The 23,387-nt window shown below is 45.0% G+C and overlaps 1 protein-coding gene across 29 annotated transcripts in view; it reads right to left on the bottom strand.

Moving 5' to 3' along the window:
* Positions 1–23,387, bottom strand: part of PDE4DIP (phosphodiesterase 4D interacting protein) — a 224,796-nt gene that overhangs the window by 32,248 nt on the left and 169,161 nt on the right. For 12 of the 29 annotated variants that reach the window (XM_060028218.1, XM_060028168.1, XM_060028183.1 and 9 more), the window contains 11 exons: positions 21,228–21,316; positions 15,555–15,787; positions 12,479–12,914; positions 10,173–10,365; positions 9,179–9,298; positions 7,810–8,338; positions 6,089–6,324; positions 5,013–5,064; positions 3,669–3,892; positions 2,897–3,049; positions 675–860 (listed from right to left, as the gene is read on the bottom strand). In XM_060028218.1, coding sequence (XP_059884201.1) covers positions 675–860; positions 2,897–3,049; positions 3,669–3,892; positions 5,013–5,064; positions 6,089–6,324; positions 7,810–8,338; positions 9,179–9,298; positions 10,173–10,365; positions 12,479–12,914; positions 15,555–15,787; positions 21,228–21,316 — 2,451 coding nt within the window. Of the gene's footprint in view, positions 1–674; positions 861–2,896; positions 3,050–3,668; positions 3,893–5,012; positions 5,065–6,088; positions 6,325–7,809; positions 8,339–9,178; positions 9,299–10,172; positions 10,366–12,478; positions 12,915–15,554; positions 15,788–19,104; positions 20,965–21,227; positions 21,317–23,387 lie in introns of those variants that run through there. The other 17 variants (XM_060028087.1, XM_060028176.1, XM_060028060.1 and 14 more) reach the window with 8 other exon arrangements.

The following is a 23,387-nucleotide window of genomic DNA, read 5'->3' as shown; positions in this document are numbered from 1 at the left end:
CCTCTCCCGTTGCGGAGCACAGGCTCCGGACGCGCAGGCTCAGCGGCCATGGCTCACGGGCCCAGCCGCTCCGCGGCATGTGGGATCCTCCCGGACCGGGGCACGAACCCGTGTCCCCTGCATCGGCAGGCGGACTCTCAACCACCGCACCACCAGGGAAGCCCTGGCACCCCTTCTTAATCCCTCCTCCACCATCCTTTTAGCCCCGAACCTGATGATGTCAGAATTTGAACTTGACTAAAAACATTTCACAGAGGAGGGTATAATTGCCGTGGAAATGATCCCATTGAAGGTGGCCATCTTTTTCTGGCCACTTCATCCTGCGTTGGCAGGCAAAAAACCTCTCTCCCATGTCCTGCCAGTGAACATGTTGCCAATGTGTCAGGGCTTCAATACGCTTGGCGGAAGGTACCCCACACTGTCAGCAGTGGGAGAGCACCAGGTCTAGGGCCTGATGAACATATATACCTGTTAACTGATGAGGCACACACATGAGAAAGATAACAGTAAATATAGTTCCCAAAGCAGCAAGCACAGCCCTCCCTCAATTGTCCACTGATAACGTGTACCCCTATGTTATTTTTTAAAACTCTGCTATCCAGCCAAAGCCATGCAGAGAAACACAGTGTGGGTCCATCATTCGCAAGAACACAAATGCAGCAGGAAGTGCTCACTTTCTCCCAACTGCTTCTGCAGCATCTGCAGCTCCTGCTGAGCCTCAACCAAGGAGACCATGGGTGTCTCACAGCAGCCAAGGAGGGGAGGGCCAGCAGAGCTGAAAGGCAGGAAGCTGGGTGGAGCTGAGGGTAGTGGTGCCTGGGGAAGGCTAACCAGCGTGGGTATGGATTGAAAATGAAGGCCTAGAAATAGAAAGTTAGGGAGAAAGGAGATAAACCATTAGAGAGAAAGTCAGAGAAAAGAATGGGTGAAAGATTGAGAAGGTGAAACTATTCCCTGACCAAACATCTCCTTGGGGAGTGTCTATCATTCAATGTGGTGATGACTGAGATGGCCAAGGGGAAGCACTGTTACCCAGGATGCTGGCCTAGCTGACCCCCTCCTGCTCCTTCCCTGCCAGGGATGTATCCTGTACATGTATCTTGCATACACATTCTATGCTCATCTTGAAAACAATTGGCTACAAAAGGCAAGGTGGCACTACCATAACCCAGGCAGCCATGAAAGCCCCATCATAGCCATCTGGACACGGATAGGTGAGGATGGCTGTGCCTGGATGCTCTCAAGAGCCCCTGCGGTGCTGCTACCAGCATGTGCTAGTCCTGGCCCTTGTGACAAGACTCTCCCTACACCTAGAAGTCCTCTTCTGAAAGCAACAGGACTCATCCTGAGGAGGGCAGAAGTAGACTAGGATAGTGGGGAAGTTTGCATGACTAATGCATGTAATTCAACACTGATGGAAACAAACTTCAGAATCCCAAATCAATGTGTTCATTCACCAAAGGAAAAATAAAAGCCTTGGCATACTGACCTACACACAATGGCTTGCAAATCTTTCTGGACATTCAAATAATTTAAGAAAGATTCTTAAAATATACGGGTTCTTTCATCCTTACTGCAATCTACTGAATCATAAACTCTGGCAGTAGGGCTTAGAAATTTCTTTCTAAAAAAATCTTCACAGGTCATCATTAGGCAGTCCATCTATAGACAGGTCTTTAGGAACCCTGGGAAGTTCTCATGTTTGAATCTGTCTCCTCTTCCTAAAAAGAGTTATTGGGCAGATGGCCCACAGAGGGAGGAGAAACCAAGACAGACCTGTGGAGAATGTCTCACATGAAAGACAATGATCACATTCTGAAAAACATCCCTTACCCCAGGATACTGACATAGTATCAGAGCAGTACAGCAAAGACCCCTGAATTACCAAGTGACACAGACCAGGCCTCCTTCAGGGAGGCATTCTGATTTTAAAACCCCTGACCTTCTGCTCTTTCTGATCCCAAAGCATTTACACAGATGTCTACAGTGCTTAGGTGAATAGCTTTTCCCCATGATTTCCTGGTTTAGCTGCTGCCCACTCTGGCCCAGAAACTTTGAGCCCAGGCTCAGAAAGAGTTGAACACATTATTTTTCTTAAGATGTTGGTTGACTTGTCCTCAAGAGAGACAAGGGCGGCAGAAGGAAAGTGCTGTTCTTCTGGGGGCACCTCTACACGAGTCCGACCTCACCACAACCGCACTGAAGGCGGCCAACCAGCCCATCTTGTTGGGTGGTAGGAGGTGAGAACAAGGTTTGCCCTTTCTCTGTCATTGCCGGTGTGGAGCTGTGATGGAACAATGCACCCCCTGGTAACTAAGCTGAGGCAGGTAAATGAAATGTACAACTACTGGTCCAAGATACACACCCTATACACATCAAGGACTACCAACCCATTCAGAAACCCATGAACGATAATGTAATATGAACAGAATCTTGTCTAAGGATACTGAAGCATCCTTAGCTATGAAGTAAGCTGCCCTGCCTACTGTAGAGGCTCCTCTGCGGATAAAATGGGGAACACATATAAGGGAGCAGCGGATGTAAATTTCCCTTTGTTCTTTGGCTGCAGTAATCCTAGGAGAAGCATTTTGCCTCTGATCCTCAGGGTGAAATGAGAGAAAGAAATGAAGATGCTTCTTCTAGAATGATTAGCCAACTATTGGTCAAAATTGATATGTAGATCAAAGTCTATTGTGTATTATTTACTTTTCTAAAATATTTAAAACAAAGAGGAGTCAGACACTATTCGCTAATCTGGATGGTCTCTTGATTTTGTCTAGGATTTGATGTATTGATATATAAGCTCCTAATGATGCTTTTCTTGTCCCTGAAGAAAAGTCAAACAGGCAGCTGAGGAAGAGGAGATGAAGACCCTGCCCCACTGGCTGTTGCATACCTGGATGGGCCGGGCTGGCCTCCTTGGGGGGATTCTGGGGAGCTGGCAAGCTGCTGGGGCTGCTGCTGGGTTCGGCCTTAACCCCCTGAGATGCACTGGTTGCTGATGGTTTAGAAGACAGTACAGCAGAAAGACTCGAATGATGGATGGAATCTACAAAACCCATGAATGAAAGAACATGTTTGATGTTCTACAAAGAACTGGAATCTGGCCTTATATTTAACCAGGGCAGAGCCTGGTTTTCAGGGAGAGCGTCAAGCACAAGCGCTGGGAGCGGTGTTCATTCCTTACTGGCAGACAGCTCCTTCAGTGAGGAAAGCCACCTTAGAGGTGAGAGTGGGGCTCAGAGCCTGAAACCATGAAAATGGCACCTCCAAAAATACCAGGCAAGTCCAGCAGCATCTGTGGACACCCACGGAAACTCCGGGGTTCAGGAACTGCAGCTAGCTGGAGGGATAAGATATCCCGTCTTAAAAAAGGAGGTCAGTCAGACAGATGGTATGCTCATGAGGCAGTGGGGAAGAGAAGTCTCCGTAACCTCACCCTCCCCACTGTCGTTCGCCGTTTCCAACAGCAGTATCTGTATGCTGGTGGAGACCCAGCGACAGGGGTAACTTGCAGAGTCAGGAGCATAGCAAAGATCCTGACCCACTGGGGCCTGTGCTTGGCACGGTTCGGCCTGATACACACCAAGGTGCCTCTATAAGGCCTGGATGTGGAGGTCTCCTCTCAGCCTAGATAGAGGTGGTTCCACTCAGAAAGTGGAGGCTACCTGAGTGACCGGGTGAAGCCTTCTTCTCTTCATAGTGTGTGTACTCGCTGGCTATGTCCATGTCAGAGCAGGCTTCCGGCTCATCAGATGAGAAGGAAGAGCTGCTGGGAGACCGGTGGGAGTCAGACAAGGCACGGCTGCTGGAGGGCGTTAGGGACCGCGCGTCCAACGTGGCCTGCAGGACTTCAATCACTTTCTCCTTCTCCTGCAGCTCCCTGCTGAGCCTAGTGGGGCGAAGGAGGACAACAGCTGAACCCAAAGTCACTGGACTAGCTAGTCCTGACTAGGGCACATGGGAAAAGCCACATAAGTCAAGGGGACCATTCCTGCAAAGGGTAAACGAAATCACCCATCTCTGATTAGGAGTGGAAAGTAGGTCAGGTGCAGAGGGAAGGAGAGCAAGAGCTACCCAGTGCACTGGCCACACAACACACTGAGGACTAGCAGAGGCTCAGCTAGTGCTCCAAGGCACTGCTGCTTAACGTATGGTCCCCAGTACAGCTGGAGTCCGAGAACTGTTGGTTCCCAGTCTCCAGTGAGTACAGAAATGCAAGGTAAGCCTTGAGAAACATAGCAGTGTGTCATTCCCACAACATCTAGGAGTATGATAAGTAGAATCATCTGGTTGACTGAGACAGAGACAATGTGTGTGTCTGTGATGGATTAGAAAGGAAAACAAACAAAAAAAATACTTTGTCCTTCACTGCAGATATTTTGAGAAGCACTGAGTGGTCTAAAGCACACTCACGACACAAAGGGCGTGAACTAGTGACTACAAAGGACTCTGAGCCTGTATTTTATTGCACGTAATGAGATAACATTCAGTGACTCAGTGAAAACTGGCTCCTAAGATGCTGTAGCCTCCCGGGATCTGCAACGTCAAGCACTTTTTTTTAAAATTAGGAACTGTAATACAATTCTTTTTTTCCCAAGGAAATTGTGTGGCCATTAAACTCGCTGCCAACTCAACTTGGGGTAAGCCAACTTGGCAAAAAGCACACCTTGGTCTTTAAACACACAGTGGGGAAGCAGAGGAGATCCTTGGGGTGCCAAGGACCCTTAAAACCTGGTTAGTTTACTTTTAAGTCAGACTGACTCTAGGTTACTTAGCTAATAATATAATAATAAATCTAGGTTACTAATTTGAATAACTATACAAACAGAAATCAATAGAACTATATCAAAAGAGAGTAAGGCTAAAAAGAACAGTAATGTGTTCCATGAATAAATGAATTCATTACAATCAGCGTTTTCCTTTTTTTCCCCCTGATTTGTGAAACTGCAGCCACCCTTGACCCCTTAGGCCTTGTTCCTGATTCCTTTACCAGATCCTATTTGAATTACCTCAGGGCCAGCGGCTCAAGTCCAGCTTGATCTTTCTCACTTTTATGATCCTCTGCAAACCAAATTCAGAAAGAAACAGTAAGAAATTAAACAGGTCTCACTTCACACATTATAAATGCAGGAGCCGATTTGGGTCCAGAATAGTGACTACTCTATGTATGTCCAGGATATGTGGGAGAATTGCTCTGGGAGATCTCAGATTGTATCTTTAGAGAACAGACCTGCAGGTTCTCCTGAGCTCACCAGGCAGACCTTCCCTGACCTGGTAATCACCATCATGACTTCCTCTACCCTAAATCAACACAAACAAAGTTTAAAAGGCACTTGGCTAACTTCCCTCTGGAACATTCCAGCCTCCAAGCCTGCCACAGACTGACTCCCAGACGGACCAGCTCTGTGACCCATCACAGCTTTCAAGTAGAACCTACTCTTGCTTTGAGGAGATGATAAACAGCCCTGTCCCACCTCTGCACCTGCCGCTAGGATGTGGGATGGTTGGCCCCCAAGACTGATCCTGCTGTTCTCCCTCGGGTGCTCTCAGGAAATTCTAAGTCAAGGGCTTCAATAATTACCAATATTCCTAGCCCTTGTACTATGACATTCAGTGCCCAAACCATGTTCAAAAGGGCATAGTGCTTCATCTGTATTTGAATTACATTCATGTGCAATACCAGGCAATAGATGAAGAAACAGAGATACCAAAAGGTTAAGTCATTTGCCCAAAGAAACTTAGTGGCAGCATCCAGGCTAGAGCTTGCGTATTGCAAGTCTCGGTTCAGGGCTCCTTTAACTACAGTGAAGTCCTCTGATCTCTTCTCCCTTTCTCCCCCTTAGCACTAGATGGACTCAGCCTCCTTCGCTAAAGGTCACATTCCATAAATGATGCTGTAATCATGGCCTCTCTGACCCTGTGGTTCCTCCTCGGTGCTTCCCACTGGCCAGTCCTGATTCTGTAATGACCCCTGGGTTAAATGAAGCAGAACCTGGGTTAAAAGGCTGTGGTGGAGGGTGGCGGTCACCTGGGGCTGGGCTCTGGGAGGGACTGAGAGTGTCCAAAAGCCCTGTGGCCAACTTACTGGTGCTGAGTTTGCTGGTGAGCCTCTCTGTCAGCTGGCTTCCCTGAGCGAGTTGCTCCCGGAAGCTCTGCCCCAAGTAGTAGTCAATGTCATTGCTCCTTAGGAGGTCCTCGAAAGACTTTACTGTATCTTTCGCATGCTGGGTGAGAAGATAACAGATACCTCTCCCTTCTCGTATTTTCTGGCGTAGGTAGGATAGCTCTCGGGCCTGGTCCTGAATCAGGGAATCATATTTCCTAATGTAGGAAAGAAGAGGAAAGGGTAGGAATGGAAAAGAGTGAAAATTAAGTTATGGGGGCTTCTGTAGTCATTTCTGTGAGAACATCTCTAAGAGTTCCTCCGTTTAAGCTGAATTCTGGCACAAAAACCAAAGGATGTATTTAAGAGTAAATTCTGTTCTGACAAACTTGCATCAAACAACATGGTATGCCACCATTCTTCCACTGTTTTATACGTGTTAGTCATGTGTCCAAAAATGAAAAATAAGTTCTGTGGGGGTAAATACAGTGCCATAGTTTACATCCCTTACAGCACCAATATAGTGTAGACTTACAGTTGATACTCAATAAATACTAAATGTAGTTATTGGGTAGATGCTCAATAAATACTAAAAATCCAGATAGGTCCTTTCATGTCTTCTACTTCAAAGACCATCTCTATCATGGCAGACTGTATTTTGCAAAGTTGGCCATTACTCAAGCTCCCGTTCCATGTGCTCCTCTATAATGTGGCTGTGCCCCTCTTTCATCATTGGGCAGAAGTTATTCTCCACCTCCTTAACTCTGGGTGGGTTCTGTGACCACCAGGACCAAGGTAACATAGTGGAGGTAACACTGCACCAAGTCCAGGAGTCGCTCTTAACTGGCCTGGCAACTTCCACTTGGAAGCCAGCTGCCATGCTGAAGTGAAACTACCCTGAGACCACCGTACTATGAGAGGCCCAGGCCAGGAGGAGAGGCCCCGGAAGACAAGGAGCCACATGGAGAAAGAGAGAAGCCAAGGAGCACCACGTCACCAGACACATGAATGAAGAAGCTGTGTCCAGGCAGACATTTCAGTGACTCCAGCCCCAACCTCCATCTGATGGCAGCCGCATGAGAGACCCCAAGTGAGAGCTACACTGCTCAGCCCAGCCAATCCACATAAATTATTGCTTCAATCCCCTGAGCTTTGGGGTGGTTTGTTACTCAGCATAGATGACCCAGATACTGAGAGGACTATCTACCCTGGTGTTTTTCAACCACAAAGTATCAATAACAATAATAATTATGGCAAATACTGTTGAGAGCTTTAATATATGCTAGGCATCATTATAAGCACTTGTATTAATTCATTTAAACCTAATAACCACCCTTTGAGATAGGTTTTCTTATTATCCTCATTTAATAGGTAAAGAAATAGGCTCAGAAAGACTGAGTAGGTTGCATAGCCTGTAAGTCCCAGAGCTAGGATTCGAACCCAGGAAGTCTGACTCCAGTCTTACCACTTATATCATATATCCTGTCACTTTAAGAATACATTCCTAAGGAGGAAATCCCAGGGACCTGGTATCTCCCAGCAGGGGTCACGTGTCTTTTCTTCAGACCTAGGGCTACCGTTTAAATAGGTGCTCCTCTGATTGCCCTGATGGGTTCTCTCTTCTACCTGCCCGGGCTACCCTCCTTCAAACATAAACTTAGACATCATCAATCAAGTAATGGTCCAAAGAGTACCCTCCTTACCCAGGCCACGAGGCTGATCTCAGCTCCTCGGCCAGCTTCCCTTCTGTTCCAGTTTTTGGGAGCTGGGCTTCCAGCTGGGACACCCTCTGGATCAGACTCTCCAGATCCTTTTTAGCCTGAAGCCCTGGGGGGTAGAAAGCCCCAGTGCCATCAGACAGCCACCCCTCGTCCTCATCAGTGACACTATGAGGTGAAGATCCCTCGAGGGTACCAACAGCTTTCAGCTTTTGGGGTCTCTCCAGACTAGATGAATAATCGCTTGTAACTGAGAGGGACCGGACCCGGCTCTTGAGGTTTTGAATGACCTTGTTGGCGTTCTGCAGCTGGGCCTTCAGATCTTTGATGTCCTTACATAGGACAGAGATGTCTTCTGACTTTCCATATGCCTGGAACTCTTCCTGCTTCCCTAGCTGGCTCTCCAAGGGCTTCTTTCCAGGGGGGCTGGCCAGTGTGGAGCTCAGATGTCCCTGCTCAGAGCATAGCCCCTCCATTAGGACAGTTTCCCTGAGGCTGTCATGCTCCTCACACTCTGAGAAAAGACAAAGACATCTTCCTGAGTAAAGCTGGACGTGCTGCTGAGGCCACTCCCTTCAAGGTCTTGAGGACAATAATTACTAGAGCAAAAGTTGAAGCAGTACTTTATTCAGCGCTGGCACTGTACTAACATTCAAATGCAGTATTTCTTACCCTCCCAAGAGCCCAGCAAGTCAGGTGTGGTCACCTTCTATTTTACTCAAGTGTTTTCCTCCTTGATTTCAATTTGGTGGATGTCCCTATAGTCACAGTACTTTTTTTTTTTTTTTTTTTTGCGGTACGCGGGCCTCTCACTGTTGTGGCCTCTCCCGTTGAGGAGCACAGGCTCCGGACGCGCAGGCTCAGCGGCCATGGCTCACGGGCCCAGCTGCTCCGCGGCATGTGGGATCTTCCCGGACCGGGGCACGAACCCGTGTCCCCTGCATCGGCAGGCGGACTCTCAACCACTGCGCCACCAGGGAAGCCCCACAGTACTTTTATAATAGAAGAATATATATTTTTAAACTTATGGTTTGCCTATTCCCCCAAAGCTCATCTGGTCTTCTCATTAATAAATAGACCTTAGTATTTTTTCTATAATAAACAGTTGGATAGAACATTTTTTTAAATTAACAGCAGTATGCTGAAAACTAATTGTAGAAATTCAAACTCACACAGCCTCATTCTGGGCAAGAGTTCTCCTCCAAACTTCCTGTCCCTCTCTGGTCTTGTGTCCTCTTCAGTCTACCATGCCCCCTCATCCCTACTCCTCGTTGCATGTGGGACTTGCCAACGGCACCCAAATGTGAAGGCTGCCTCTAGGGAGGGAAGGTGAACCCCATACTTGTGCTCTTACCGGGACTGGTGCTCTCCTCCCGCTCAGCCTCATTCTCGCTTCGGCCACAAGTCTCATAGCCCAGGTCCTGGAGGTCCACCTGCACCTGCTTGCTGTCCTGCTTCACTAAGGATTCACCTGCTTAGGAAGAGACAGGGGGTGTTACAGTGTATCTGAATTACCCACATACACCCTCACCCTCAGTGGCACATACCCTGGCCCTTAGGGTGCAGGGAGGTTAGGTCCACAGTGGAATAGATGCTTCTTTGGACTTAGGTGGGAGAAGAGACCACCTGCTCCAGACAGCAGGACTTCTCTCTGCCACGATGAGCCTGTTTGCCATTGATGATCCCATCTACAGATAACGGGGCTTCTCTGGGACCAGACATTTTTAAGTCATCTCTAGAAGTCCCAGGGAAACGAGTAAATGCTTTGTTCACAGGGGCTCAGTAAATGTTTGAACGGAGCTGAACTAATTCAGAGTTTCAAAGACATCTAGATCTGTACTGTTCCGTAAGGTAGCTACTAGCCACGTGGGACTATTTTAGGTTAAACTGATTAAAATTAAGCTTAAAATTCCCAAGTTGAATTAGCTACATTTCATGTTCTCCATGACCACATATGACATAGGTATAGAACATTTCTGTCACCGCAGAAGTTCTCTTAGAAAGCGCTGATTCTAGACCAACAATGATGGTATATTTTTTAAGAATCTGATGTGGTGCAAAGAGGAGCAGAAGAGAAGCAGTTAGCATACATTGAGAGAGGTAAGGCAGTTTGTTGACTGTACCAGAAATCAGCAAATCTAGGTGTTAGTCCATTTCCTCCCTATACTGTCACTGCAAACTTGATTTATTCATTTACTCTTCTCTGCCATCTGCAAATTGAAGTATCCACTTCCACAATCCTAGGGTTGTGGTCAGGATTAAATTTGGGGAAGAAAAGTGAAGTCTGCAAAGCATGTGGCTTCTCAGGGAGAAGACAGACACTTTGGTGACGTGAACTTAAGACTTACTAAACATGACTCTGTATTTCTCCAGCTGGTTGGCCTGGGCAAAGACAGTGGCTTCTGATATCAGCAGCTTCTCCTGGAGATCTTGATAGCGTTGTCTGCACTGTGCCAACTGGGAGCGCAGGTGCTTGGTGGATCCTGGGAGGCTAAATTCTGACTGAGGTCCAGAGTTACGGGCCTGGGGCTGGTTGACCAGCTGTGAAAAGAACCAGCACAGGGTCAGGGCAGTCTGAGCTCATCCCGCAGGCAGTGATGGCTGCTACCCCTTGCGAACCCTGTGGACTTTATTCATGTGTCTGTCACAGCGCTCCTCATCCCGTTTGGCACTTACTTGCTTTCCGGAACGAGCTCCTGGAGAGCTGGGGTAATGTTTTATTCATCTCTGTATCTACAACACATAGCATGGTGCCAATTGAATCTAACGAGGAGGAGCTCTCAGTAAATGTTTGTTCAATGATTGAAGAGAGAAGGGGTGGAAACCTCCACTCATCCCTCCCTGCATTCCTGCCCAGTTGCCCTCTCAGAATCCTCTGCGGAAAGTGGAACACTCCCTAACATCATACACAAAAATAAACTCAAAATGGATTAAAGACCTAAATGTAAGACCAGACGCTATGAAACTCTTAGAGGAAAACATAGAAAGAACACTCTTTGACATACATCACAGCAATATCTTTTTTGACCCACCTCCTAGAGTAATGGAAATAAAAACAAAACCAACAAATGGGACCTAATGAAACCTAAAAGCTTTTGCACAGCAAAGGAAACCATAAACAAGACAAAAAGACAACCCTCAGAATGGGAGAAAATATTTGCAAACGAATCAGTGGACAAAGGATTAATCTCCAAATATATACACAGCTCATGCAGCTCAATATCAAAAAACTAACAACCCAATCCAAAAATGGGCAGAAGACCTAAATAGACATTTCTTCAAAGAAGACATACAGATGGCCAAGAGGCCCATGAAAAGGTGCTCAACATCACTAATCATTAGAGAAATGCAAATCAAAAGTACAATGAGGTATCACCTCATACCCATTAGAATGGGCATCATCAGAAAATCTACAAACAATAAATGCTGGAGAGGGTGTGGAGAAAAGGGAACCCTCTTGCTCTGCTGGTGGGAATGTAAATTGATACAGCCACTATGGAGAACAGTATGGAGGTTCCTTAAAAAACTACAAATAGAACTACCATATGACCCAGCAATCCCACTACAGGGCATATACCCAGAGAAAACCATAATTCAAAAAGAGTCATGTAACACAATGTTCATTGCAGCTCTATTTACAATAGCCAGGACATGGAAGCAACCTAAGTGTCCATCGACAGATGAATGGATAAAGATGTGGTACATATATACAATGGAATATTACTCAGCCATAAAAAGGAATGAAATTGGGTCATCTGTAGAGACGTGGATGAACCTAGAGACTGTCATACAGAATGAAGTAAGTCAGAAAAATAAATATCATATATTAACACATACATGTGGAATCTAGAAAAATGGTACAGATGAACCGGGCTGCAAGGCAGAAATAGAGACATAGATGTAGGGAACAAACGTATGGACACCAATGGGGGAAAGGGGGAGGGTGGTGGGATGAACTGGAAGACTGGGATTGACATATATACACTAATATGTATAAAATAGATAGCTAATGAGAACCTGCTGTATAGCACAGGGAACTCTACTTCATTTTGCTGTACAGTAGAAACTAACACAACATTGTAAAACAACTATACCCCAATTTAAAAGAAAAAAGAATCCTCTGTAGTCTCCATTTTACTTAATCCTCAGCTCAGCTGCCTCCCCTTAGAGGATCCCGATAACTCCTTCTGAGGCTCAGGGACAGACACCTGTGATGAGCTGTGATGAAAATGGCAGTGATAAGGAAGAGATGTCATTACATACCACTTGTCTGGCTGCCTTAAAACCCCATGTATCCCTATATTGCATCCTATTGAAATGATCTGGTTTTGTGCCATCTTTTCCCACCATACTGAATACCTGAAGGACAGAGACAAAGCCTTATTGCCTGCTTCCAATGTCTAGTCTCTTATCTGGAAAATTAGGCACTCAAATATTTATGGAAAATTAATTATTCATGTAATATTTATAAGATAATGTTGTAAAAAACCTTTCTAAAGGTTGATGTGTGAGGAATATTATCACCACTACTTGTGGTGCAAAGGTGCCCTTCCCTTGGTACCTCCTGACCCACAGGGCAGAACTGTTTAAGGTAGAAACTGACATTTCCAACCCTTCTCCAAAGGTCTTGCATTCCATCTAATCCCACACTTACTTGGTGGGTATCCGCTGTGAAGGCAGTCCCAAGGTCAAGGCTCTGGGGTCTGGGGTAAGGCCTCATGGTCACACCCTCCTCTTCTTGGCATTGGTGCTTTCCAGAAGAGCGAACCAGCTCTGTGTTCATTCTGTCGATCTCCCTGGCCAGGTGCCCAAGGAGCTCAGGATTAAGTTTACTATTCCCTTCTCTGGTGCTCAGCACCAGCTGTTCTTTGAGGAGGTTGATGATATTGTGGGCATTCTTCAGTTTTCCCTGGAGCTTTCTGAATTCAGCCTGAAGGCTATTCTCATTCGGACCCCCTTTGGCAACCACAGTCTCCACCATCACCTCGCCCTTCTCCTTGTCTTCCTCAATCTCCCATCCATCAGACATTGCTTCTCCCATCTGCTCTTTCAGCTCTGCATTCTCAAGGCAAAGGCTCAGCATGGTGTTCCTACAGGAAACATACATAATCAGGGGCCAGGTCTGGTCTTGGCCTGGGTTCCTAATAGCCCCGTTTACCCACACCGCAGGCCATCAGAGACTCAGAGACACCCCAGAGCATGAAGAGACCTCAGAGACCTACAACAACTCCCTTATTTTATACACGAGGAAACCAAGACTCAGAAAGAGCAAGAGATTACCCGCACTCCCATAGCTACTTGGTGGCAGCATCATCACTAAAAATCTAGGACTCAAGACACCCAGTCTAGTTGTCTTTACTCATGCTTGCAGCCTCATGTTCTAATTTTCAGTGGCCTCCGGAATAAACAAGGGTAACTACACTGTTAAGAAAAAAATAAAAAGGACATTGGGACAAATTTATTTTTATGGATTCTACAGTTCTATTAATTATCATCAGTCACTTTTCAACTACTGGATGAGAAATTTGGACCTAGGAACACAGAAGAAATAAATAACACTAATCACAACTATCATCAAATGTACTTATGTTAATTATTTGCTTTACGTCTGGCTCCTGTGATAGGAGATCATCTTCATAAGAACAGGGATTCTGCGTGTCCCGTTCACCCTGTACCTCCAGAACCTCCACAGTGCCAGCTGCGCATAAAATATTCAATTTGTTGAGGAAATAAAATGGACTAAATAACTAATTTTCACCAAGACACTCTAGACGCAGCCTTTCCTCCCACCGAATATTTCACTAGGATTGGGTGGAAGCAATAAAAAATATGGCTTTAAAAAGGCAATTTACTTAAAAAGGCAGTTCACTTAACCTCTAACGCTGACCTAGTGGAGTTACTGGATGCTTACATGAAATTACATACGTGGTATGGCTGGCTCGGTGTCTGCAACAGAGAAGTCATTTAATCCTGCTCATACTAGCTGCAGACCTGAGGAATACTGACAGCGGAATCCTAGGAGGTGCCTGTTTAAAAAGCTTTAGAGCTAAGGCCTAAAAATCGACGTTTTACTTAAGTTCCACAGGTGCTTCTTAAACACGCTAAATTGAGAACTGCTGACCAGAAGAGGCAAAGGAAGTAATAATTCATAGCCTGAAGGACCAGCAGTTGGCTATGCCCCTAGACTGGGTTTCTCAGATCCTGAAGTTTTGGAATAGAGCACAGCTTGTCTAGCTTTCAATCAAGGATGAAAATGCCTTAGGACACAGGAATCAGAGAGATCGTCTACGAGAGTTTCAATGGAGAAAAGTGGGACAGGTATTTTACCAAAACTGATGTGTAAAAGGGAAAGAAAGGGGCACACGTGTGGTATAAAGAAGAATATTTAATATTATGTCATAACTTTATATTTGCTGTGTTCACAATACAAACTAACAACAGCAATGTTCAACAAAATCTCAAAAGAGGGACTACGAATTACATAGATTCTATCTTCTACAGTATCAGTGGTGCTTCAGGTTGGAGGAAGAGTTCAATCAGTTTTAGGTTAGTAACTCTGAGGAAAAAGGAAAATAATTCATGAAGGTGCTACCTTTGGTTGGATTGTATATTCAACTATAGGATCAAAAGAGATGTATTGTTCTCACCCATGATAGCACAACAAAGTTGACACATAACGAAGTTTAAGTCAAACTTAAGCTTTAACTTAAGTAGAATTTAAGAAAAGAAATATCATGATAATTCAGAGTAAAAGAGCCAACATTAAGGATGATCACAAGACTATTTCAAAAATTGTTTGACAAAGTATACAGTATAGAAGAAAAAGGTTTATAATTTAATAATTGGGAGCCAGGGGTCTAGCCACGGACTATTATGCAACCTTGAGCAAGTTACCAGAACTTTTTAGGCCAGAGTTTCCTCAACTATGAAATAAGACATTATGCTGGATGTCAAGATCCTCTTCTGTACTAATATCATTCTATGATTCAGGGACATTTAAGTGGCACATAATAGGTAGGGAAACAATAGGGCATGAGTTAGAAGTTGTACATCTGCACAGCTGTGTTCTAAACAGCAGGCCATTATGATTATGACCCTCAGGGATGAATGAATAAGTGGATTAGCCCTATGTTACCAGCATGTTCCCCAAGCATCTTTTGAAAAAAAGCCATTAAAGACAGAGTGGTCAATCTAGCCAATGAATAAGCTACTTACCACTTTTGCAAAGTAAATAAAACAGCAGAGATTATTAAAATTGCTATTCTGTGATTTAAGGATTTGTGCTACTGAGAGAGAGCTGAATGGAGGTGGAAGGGCCTCTGTATAAATCCTTCTCCTCATGGACTATTCTGGTTCTGCATATAGCAGTGAAGCATCTTGGGTAGCAGAAGATTCCTCACATGTCACAGTCAATTCAAAAGAGCAATACGAGTCATACAGCTAGGAGATTTCCACTCATGACAGTCATATATGTATAGCTAATAATGGACATTATTATACTGAATTAAGACCAGATTTATTTGAATAGTTTGAATGGTAATTATTGATAATCCCCATTATCCAATATGATTAACTCTTCTAAGAATCTGTGGAACAATTAATGCACGGAGCACGGGATGTGGATCAAAAAGCCCCACGGCAGCACAAATGCCTTGGCAGCAGCAAGGTGAGTCCCTTGGCTATGGTAGCCTCTCCGTCAGCAGGCTCCCCTTCTCTGGTGCACATCCTACCTGATGTGGGCCACAGAGGAGAATCCTGCTTCCTCGATTTGAGCCTTTAGCTCCTTCAGTTCCCCCTCAGCTTTCCTCTTCTCCTCTAAGAGCTGATGAATCTCAGCCCTCAGGTGGAGCATCTCCTCCTGAAGACCCCTGTCACTGTCCTCTCCTGTCGTGGATGGAGGGGCAAGAGATACGTTCTGGGTCTCCACAGCTGCCAGGCTTTTCTCCAAAGCTACCTTGATGAGCTGAAAGAAAATCATGGTTTAAAGAAGTTAGTGCATTGAAGAGGATCTATGAGGAACATCAGATCACAAAGGCAGCCTTCTAGGGGACCAAAACAGGCAGACCTAAAAGGAGCTCCCCCTCTAGGACTCCTCAGCCATAAGGGCCCTGGAGACTGGTTTGGGTGAGAGGACATACCCCACAAGCAGGGAGAATTGTTGCCATGGGCAGACGTGGGTGAGGAAAAAAACACAAGCACACAACAAACTTAAAACAAAAGCAAACAAATGAGGTTTAAACAGGACTGGAGAGTGTGGATGCTGTGATCCTTCTCTTTCTGAGGGGACAGAGTTCTCCAGGAGTCTTCTCACAGTCAGGAAGCTTCATCAGCTCAACACCTGAGTCCTTGACTGCAAAGATCATGGCTAAGATACCAAAGCTCAAAGCCTGAGGCTGTAACTCAGACTCCAAAAAGGATGATTACGAGGAAGGATCTGGGCACTCAGGAATCAGGAGTCAGAGTCAGAGAATTAGGGTATAGGCGGAGCTACAGTTAAGACAAAGCAACCTTAATTTCATTGGCAACAGGAGAATCACACTCTACAATTGCTGAGAAGTTAAAGAGAGGCCACCTGCCTAGCAACCAATTTCCCTTGTTGGTGATCACCCTATGCTGATGTTGCCAGCCAAACTCTCTCTGCAAATCTAAGCGCGTGAGAAGAAAACAAGCAGAAGCAATTTCCCATCACCTTTGTTTTTTGAGGATACTCTTGAAGTTACTCCTTAATGTTCAACTAGAGCAGATTGTATAGTTTTTCCTCAGATAATATTTTAGGGCCTCCCTGGTGGCACAGTGGTTAAGAATCTGCCTGCCAATGCAGGGGACATGGGTTGAAGCCCTGGTCTGGGAAGATCCCACATGTCACAGAGCAGCTAAGCCCATGTGCCAGAGCTACTGAGCCTGCGCTCTAGAGCCCGTGAGCCACAACTACTGAGCCCGTGTGCCACAACTACTGAAGCCCGCACACCTAGAGCCCACACTCTGCAACAAGAGAAGCCACCGCAATGAGAAGCCCGCGCACAGCAACGAAGACTCAATGCAGCCAAAAATAAAAATAAATAATTTTTTAAATTAATTTTTTAACTTTAAAATTTTATTGTTCGTCTTGGGCTCCTCTCCAGCTTTTCCCATGCTTTTAAAAGTGTAGAAACCAAAACATGAGTATGATAATCTACTTAGTGTATGACTAATCATTTTAGTATGTGAATTTCTTGCCTGTCTGTTGAATATTAATCTTATATCCCAATGTCATATTGGCTTATTTTTCCTTTCAGTGGCAGCATTTTTGGGTTTTACTTAACTTCAGGTCAATTTTGACCTCCCAATTTTCCAACTCTCCCCACAGCTATTTCCGGGTCATATTGTTTTCTTTTATCTCTATAAATATAATGACTTGTACCTGTCACAAATTCATTCCGGCTATACAGAATCATTTCACAATCATCAAAGTCATCAAAATATTTATGTGCATCTCCATAAATCATGTAGCGGCCACTTGACTAGGGATGATTTGTAGAATTAATTATGTGCTTTATTGCTTCAGTTAGGTCAGAAATATTGATATATTGGACAGAACAGGGTTCAGAGGAGCTTAAATGGATCAGTGATCAACAGCTGCTTGGCTTGGCACAAAGCCATTGACTGTTGCCTTGGACCTCGTAACAGCATGATAAAGTCTAGGTTTCAGGTATGTCCTGGGGTTGATTCATATGGCACGGATGTGTAAAAGCATTTAGTAGCATAGCAGTTGAGGTTGTAAAGAGATGTGAGAGATACGCACCCACGTCAAAGAAGAAAGAGATGCCTCACACAGGTGCTCATTTCCTAGGCATCCCATCCCACCTGGGGTTGTAAGCCTGAGACTGAGAGGCTCCTGGGAATGTGTTTCTATGGTTCTACTGACAGGCTTAGTTGGACTGGTGGACATCCCCACATGTGCCACGAAGCACTTGGGTCAAAATAAAGGAAGGGGGACTGGATAAAACCACTTTTGAAAGTTTATGACCTCACCCTTCATTTAAATTACGTGACATTACCTTTCTAAATAAAATCTTTGCAACTAACTAAACAATGTCATCAGCTTTGAATATGGACACATTTATTCTTTTCTAAACCTTCAGGGTTCCTTCTGCTTAAAAATGTCTAACTTTAATGATACCATCTATTTTTAAAGTGCCTTCTAGATGTATGTTATCTTCTATTGATTTAAATATACCTACTTTCTTTAAAAAGAAAAAATAAGACCCATGGAATGTTAATACCAGAAGGGACCTTAAGGTTCATCTGGTCTGATTTCTTACTTTTAAATGAGAAAATAGAGGTCTGATTTGTTCCCAGGCTAATTTGCCTTTTCATATTTCCGTGTCCAAGGGAGTTTACTTTAGCTGCCTTGTCTGTAAAATTTAAATGTAAATGCATGAAAAGTGACTCAGGATCTAACCTTTTTATTTTTTTCTTTAACATCTATGGAAAGCTAGTATTTCTATTGGTTTTCCTGAAGTAAAACCCCAGGGCTTCCAGTGTATGTGGTGGTAGTATGAATCCTTTAGTTCTATTGTTAATTACGTCTCTTATAGGTAGTTGTTGCTGTTGTTATTCTTCACATTTCCTAATTCATCTATTCTATTGCTTCCATGGTATAATTCAACTTTCATGTGTGCTGGTTTTTCATTTGCCCCATGGAGATCAATGTGCAGATCTGATCTCTTATTTGAATAGAGTGGTTTTGTTTTAGCCCTATTCCTTCATACCTCCCACGGTGTAATTCATTTCTCAGACAGCATTAGGGTATTAAAAATGATCTTTTTTCAAGTTCATCACTGACGCTCCTTTGCGGTTTTGCTTGTTGATTAACTTTTCTCCATTGCAAAAATTCGAATGAAGAAAGGCAATGATTGATTACTCTAGTTTCTTTCACAGGAACTAACTTCCTAGGTATTTGTTACAGATCTTACATTTGATTGGGAATGGGATTGTGTGAGAGGTTATCTGAGGACAATTACCATCACAGCCAGGCCTGGCACTTCCTGAGGAGGGTGAGTCCAAAATTAAAGATGAAGCAATCTGCTTTGGCCAAAAGGTGGTTCTTGTCTTAAGAGGCAAAGTTGGATGTGTTTGTTAGGGGAAGTGTGCGTATGCTTGAAGTGGGAAGGGAGCTTGGTGTTGAGGATAAGGTTTACCTCCCAAGGACACAACTAGGAGAAGCTCAGAGCTCAATCTTAAGGGACCAGTTCCCGGGAAACAAGCAAACACATTTTTGAGAATCCGGACACAAAACAGTTATGACAAAACAAGCTTTATTTAATTGGTAGCAGGAGAGTCACACCAACAAACCTCAGAAAAGTTGAAGTAAGTTTACAATGATTTCACACACCTCTTTCCCCAAAACTGAAGATTGATTTTTCAAGGAAAGGGGATACAGAGAAAAACAGTGCTTACCCAAGATATTTTTCATCCAACAGGTAAATACTTGTCTAACTTATTAAGTATCTCCTATGCCAGGTGATAGGGAAGACATTGCAAGGGAAGTACAAATGCCCCAATGTAAAGGTTTATTCCAGGCTTGGACTGACCTCAAAATGTTGTCTGATCATTTTCTCCACGCTCGGCTATAGAAAAGAAGGTTGAGGAAGAAGTGACTTTACACACCAGTTTCCCTATAACTGAGAAGCAGAGTGAAGAACTCATGCTATCAGGCATAGTTTGGACCACATCAGTCGGAATCTGGCTCTCTCCATATCCGTGTCTCCTGTTCACTTATTCTGAAGTTAACCCTGACCCAGAGTAGCAATAACCATCAGTGACCTGCTGACATCTCAATCTAGCTCTGTGTTAGAGTGGATATTTTCTCATCCTGCAGATCCTTCTCTCTCACCCAAGATCCTCAGTGAAATCAGGGAGTGAGAGGTAAGGGATCTGTCCAGAGGGGCAGTGGTGTACATAATTAAAGTTACAAGCACCGGTTAGGAGGACTCAGAATAAGCTGTCCAAGCAAAAGGAGAAGTGGAGTTCATGCAGGAACTCAAGGGAGAAGTTAGGGTCAGGTGTGTCTAGAGCAGCAAAAAGGGAATCTTGGTAGAAGGTAAAGAAACTGTGCTGAGGATGTGAGGTATTCCAGACAATTGCTTGTGTCCTCAAGAGTCAAAGACTGTGCCAAATCCTGTGAGATTTGGGGACTGCTCACTTGGGTCTTTCTGTTGGTTTATTAGACGTTGCCTCTTTTTCTTATGCAGGAGATGAAGAGGCAGACCCAGAAAGCCTCATGTCCTCTATAGTTTCCCTAATAGCTCCAAGGAGCCTATCACTGGAAAAGCCCAGCCAGCTGCTTCTGCAGAAGGACAGATATCAATGATCCACTTTCCCCTTAAAAACTCAGAGAGTCGGGCTTCCTTGGTGGCGCAGTGGTTGAGAGTCCCCCTGCCGATGCAGGGGACACGGGTTCGTGCCCCGGTCCGGGAAGATCCCACATGCCGCGGAGCGGCTGGGCCCGTGAGCCATGGCCACTGAGCCTGCGTGTCCGGAGCCTGTGCTCCGCAACGGGAGAGGCCACAACAGTGAGAGGCCCGCGTACGGCAAAACAAAACAAAAGAAACAAAAAAAACCTCAGAGAGTCGCAGGCCTGGTCCATCCAGGACATGTGATTGCTAAATGTCACTGGGCAAGGTGAAGACACATAGGAGTTCCAGTGGGTGCTATGGGATCACTATTGGTGACTTAATCTCTGAGGTCTAGGACATTCTGCTCTTGAGCTTGAGAAAATGCTGGTTACACCTTCCAATGCTGGTTGGTGGGAACAATGTTTTAGCCTTGGGTACCAAGTTCTGAGGTTTGACAGGGGCTTGCTCTTGAAGTGTCATCTGCTGGTCATTGACGTGTCACAACCTGGGTAGATTGTCAGGTTGCCCAACAAGGTTCTCTTTTATATAGTGAGACTTCACTGAGAATGATCCCTGCTTTGGAAGCATTCCGTTCCTCTTGGAGTTCCTCAGAAAACACTCTCTGAAGCAGGTCCTAGGCCTGCCACCTCCCCAAGCAGCCCTTCGATGACTCCCTGTCTTCTGTGACGTGTTTCAGTTACAAAAGCCCAAGAGTGTAAGTGTTCAGGTCTTGTTGTAAGTAAAAATTCTTCTGAAGCTATAGCTATAGACGGTACATAGGAGCAAAGGAGGGTAGGAGGGGGCAGGGAGCAGGAACACAAGGAGTAAAAAGGGTGGATTGGAAAGAAAAATGGAGTGAGGATAGGGGTTGGCAAGGTGGCTGGGAGGGCAGGAAGAAGACTGGGAAGTGGTTTATCTAAAAAGATAGCTTCTCACTCCAGGCCCACAAGGGCTGCAGGAGACCACCAGTCCGCAAAGGGCTACGAGCTCTGCACCCTGGGGCCCCAGTACCTGACTTGGACTTACTTGCTGGTGGCTATTGTGTGCAGCCTCCTCCTCGATACTGTCGGTGAACTCCGTGCTCGCATCCTCTGTGTCGTCCCCTGCAGCTGCACCTAGAAGTAGGTCCAGAAGACAAAGGTGACTCCCTTCACACGTGCCTTCCAGACAGCAGCTAAAATTACACTCTTTTTGCCATCCGCCTCTGATTTCTTCCCTTCCCCACATGGATGGCCCCCTAGCCAGCAGGGCTGACACACAAAGCAGCACCGAGGTACCAACTCTGTAGAAAAGCTTCTTCACCATATCACTGATACCTTCTTGCTAACACTCAAGCTTAAACCTCAAAACATAAGCTGGCTTGACTGCACAGACCTGTACTTAAGAAGCAGACTGTTAGATAGAGTGGTTACCCCCCTCACTTATTTCCAGAAAGCCAGAATTATTCTCTTCCAGCCACTGACTGTCTATGTAATAACTTTCCCTGTTGTGACATGGGCCCAACGCGACAACTTTTTCCCACCATCGAGTGCTGAGAGGGTTCCTGATTTCCTTGGGATTAGGACAGCACGGCTCCTCTCACACTTTTCCATTGCTGGGATCAGTCATGAGTGGGGTGATAATCTCGCTGAGGAACCCTCCTCTAAGGGTCCTGTGTCCTACAGAAGCTCAGGTCTAGTCCAGCCCCGTGGCAGAGAACAGTTCAGCTGTTTCCTAACCCCTTCCTCTAACCTCCCCTCCTCCCACCTCCCTCAAACTCTTGTCCAATGCCAACATCCTGTGCCTGAAGGGTTTCCTGCACTGCTTTGTCCAAATGGAATTTAATCCGTTCTTCCATTCCCCAAAGATGAGTCACCCTGGGGTGCAAACATCTATGCCCTGCACTAAGGAACAAGTAGTTGCAGTTTATGGTCCAGGTAAAGGTCTAGGGCAGTGCTGACCAATAGAACTTTCTGTGATTTTATGTCTCTGCTGTTGAATTCAGTAGGCAGTAGTCACATGTGACTACTGAGGACTTGAAATGTGGCTAGCATGACTGAGGAACTGATTTTTTAATTTAATTTAAATTAATTTAATTCAAATAGCCACACATGGCTGGTGGCTACCATATCAGACAGCACAAATCTAGGGCATTTCTTCTTCTCCACATCTGTTAAAATAAGGCCATTCATCAAATTTTAGATTGACACCTGTGGCCCACATTACTGATTTCTTCTGAAAGTGTAGGAATTTATAGTGGTTAATTCATTTGGAAACCAAAGAAAATCTACCGTGACACTCCCCGGGTCTTACAGAATCTGCCCAAGTTAGAGAATTTTGAGATCTAGTTCTGACCCTGGACTCAGCAACCAACCTGTTAAAACTCCTCTTATGACCGCTGGGAAACCTGAGCCTCAAAGAGATTAGGTGGCTTGACCTAGGTTACGTAGCTACTTCTGGGTAAGAGCTGTGCGGAGATGGCATGTCTCTGGGCTTTCAGGCAGAGGCAACTCACTGTTCCCTCTGGTGACAAATCAGATCTTTGTCTCTTCCTCCAAGAGCAAAGAACCTGCTCCTGAACTCAGACGTCTGTGAATGAAAGGCTCTGCATGAATAATGAGCATTCACTACCCTCAACAGGTAAGGTGAACAGGGCCAGTTCACACTTACGTTCCATCTCTTGGCATCTGCAAGTTTATACCAGGGATTTGCAAGGGCCCAGGCCAATCTCATTAAAGTCCTAACAGCTTAATCTTTTGACTTATTCCCTGGTCTTTACTGTGAATGTTGTGTTAACTTTGGACTAAGGCAGTACCCTATTCAATAAAGCCCTACTCACAAGGAGGCACCTTTACCATTCAGCATCTTTAGAGATCCTTGGCAGGCTGTGTATAGTAGCGATTTCCAATACTTACTTTTTCAAACCAGCCCTAGAACCATCTTATTCAGAACACTGGTTGTGTAGAGGTGAATGAACACACTTCCTAAGCTGTGGCTGTTTTGGAAACTCACTGAACCCAGGATGCTAATTCACTTGAGGACATCCCTATCATATTACGCTCATTTTGGAAAATCTTTCCCTGTACAGCAATAGAGATCAGAACGTTTTTCTCTCCCTGCAAAGAAAATGAATTGTCCCACTCAGTGATAGATTAAGAAAACACACTTTTCACATTGTTTCCCTTCTGAGTGTTGGACTAGAGAATG

This window comes from Delphinus delphis, chromosome 1, assembly GCF_949987515.2.
Source record: "Delphinus delphis chromosome 1, mDelDel1.2, whole genome shotgun sequence".
Lineage (NCBI taxonomy): Eukaryota > Metazoa > Chordata > Mammalia > Artiodactyla > Delphinidae > Delphinus > Delphinus delphis.
This window is presented reverse-complemented; position numbering and strand designations above follow the sequence as displayed.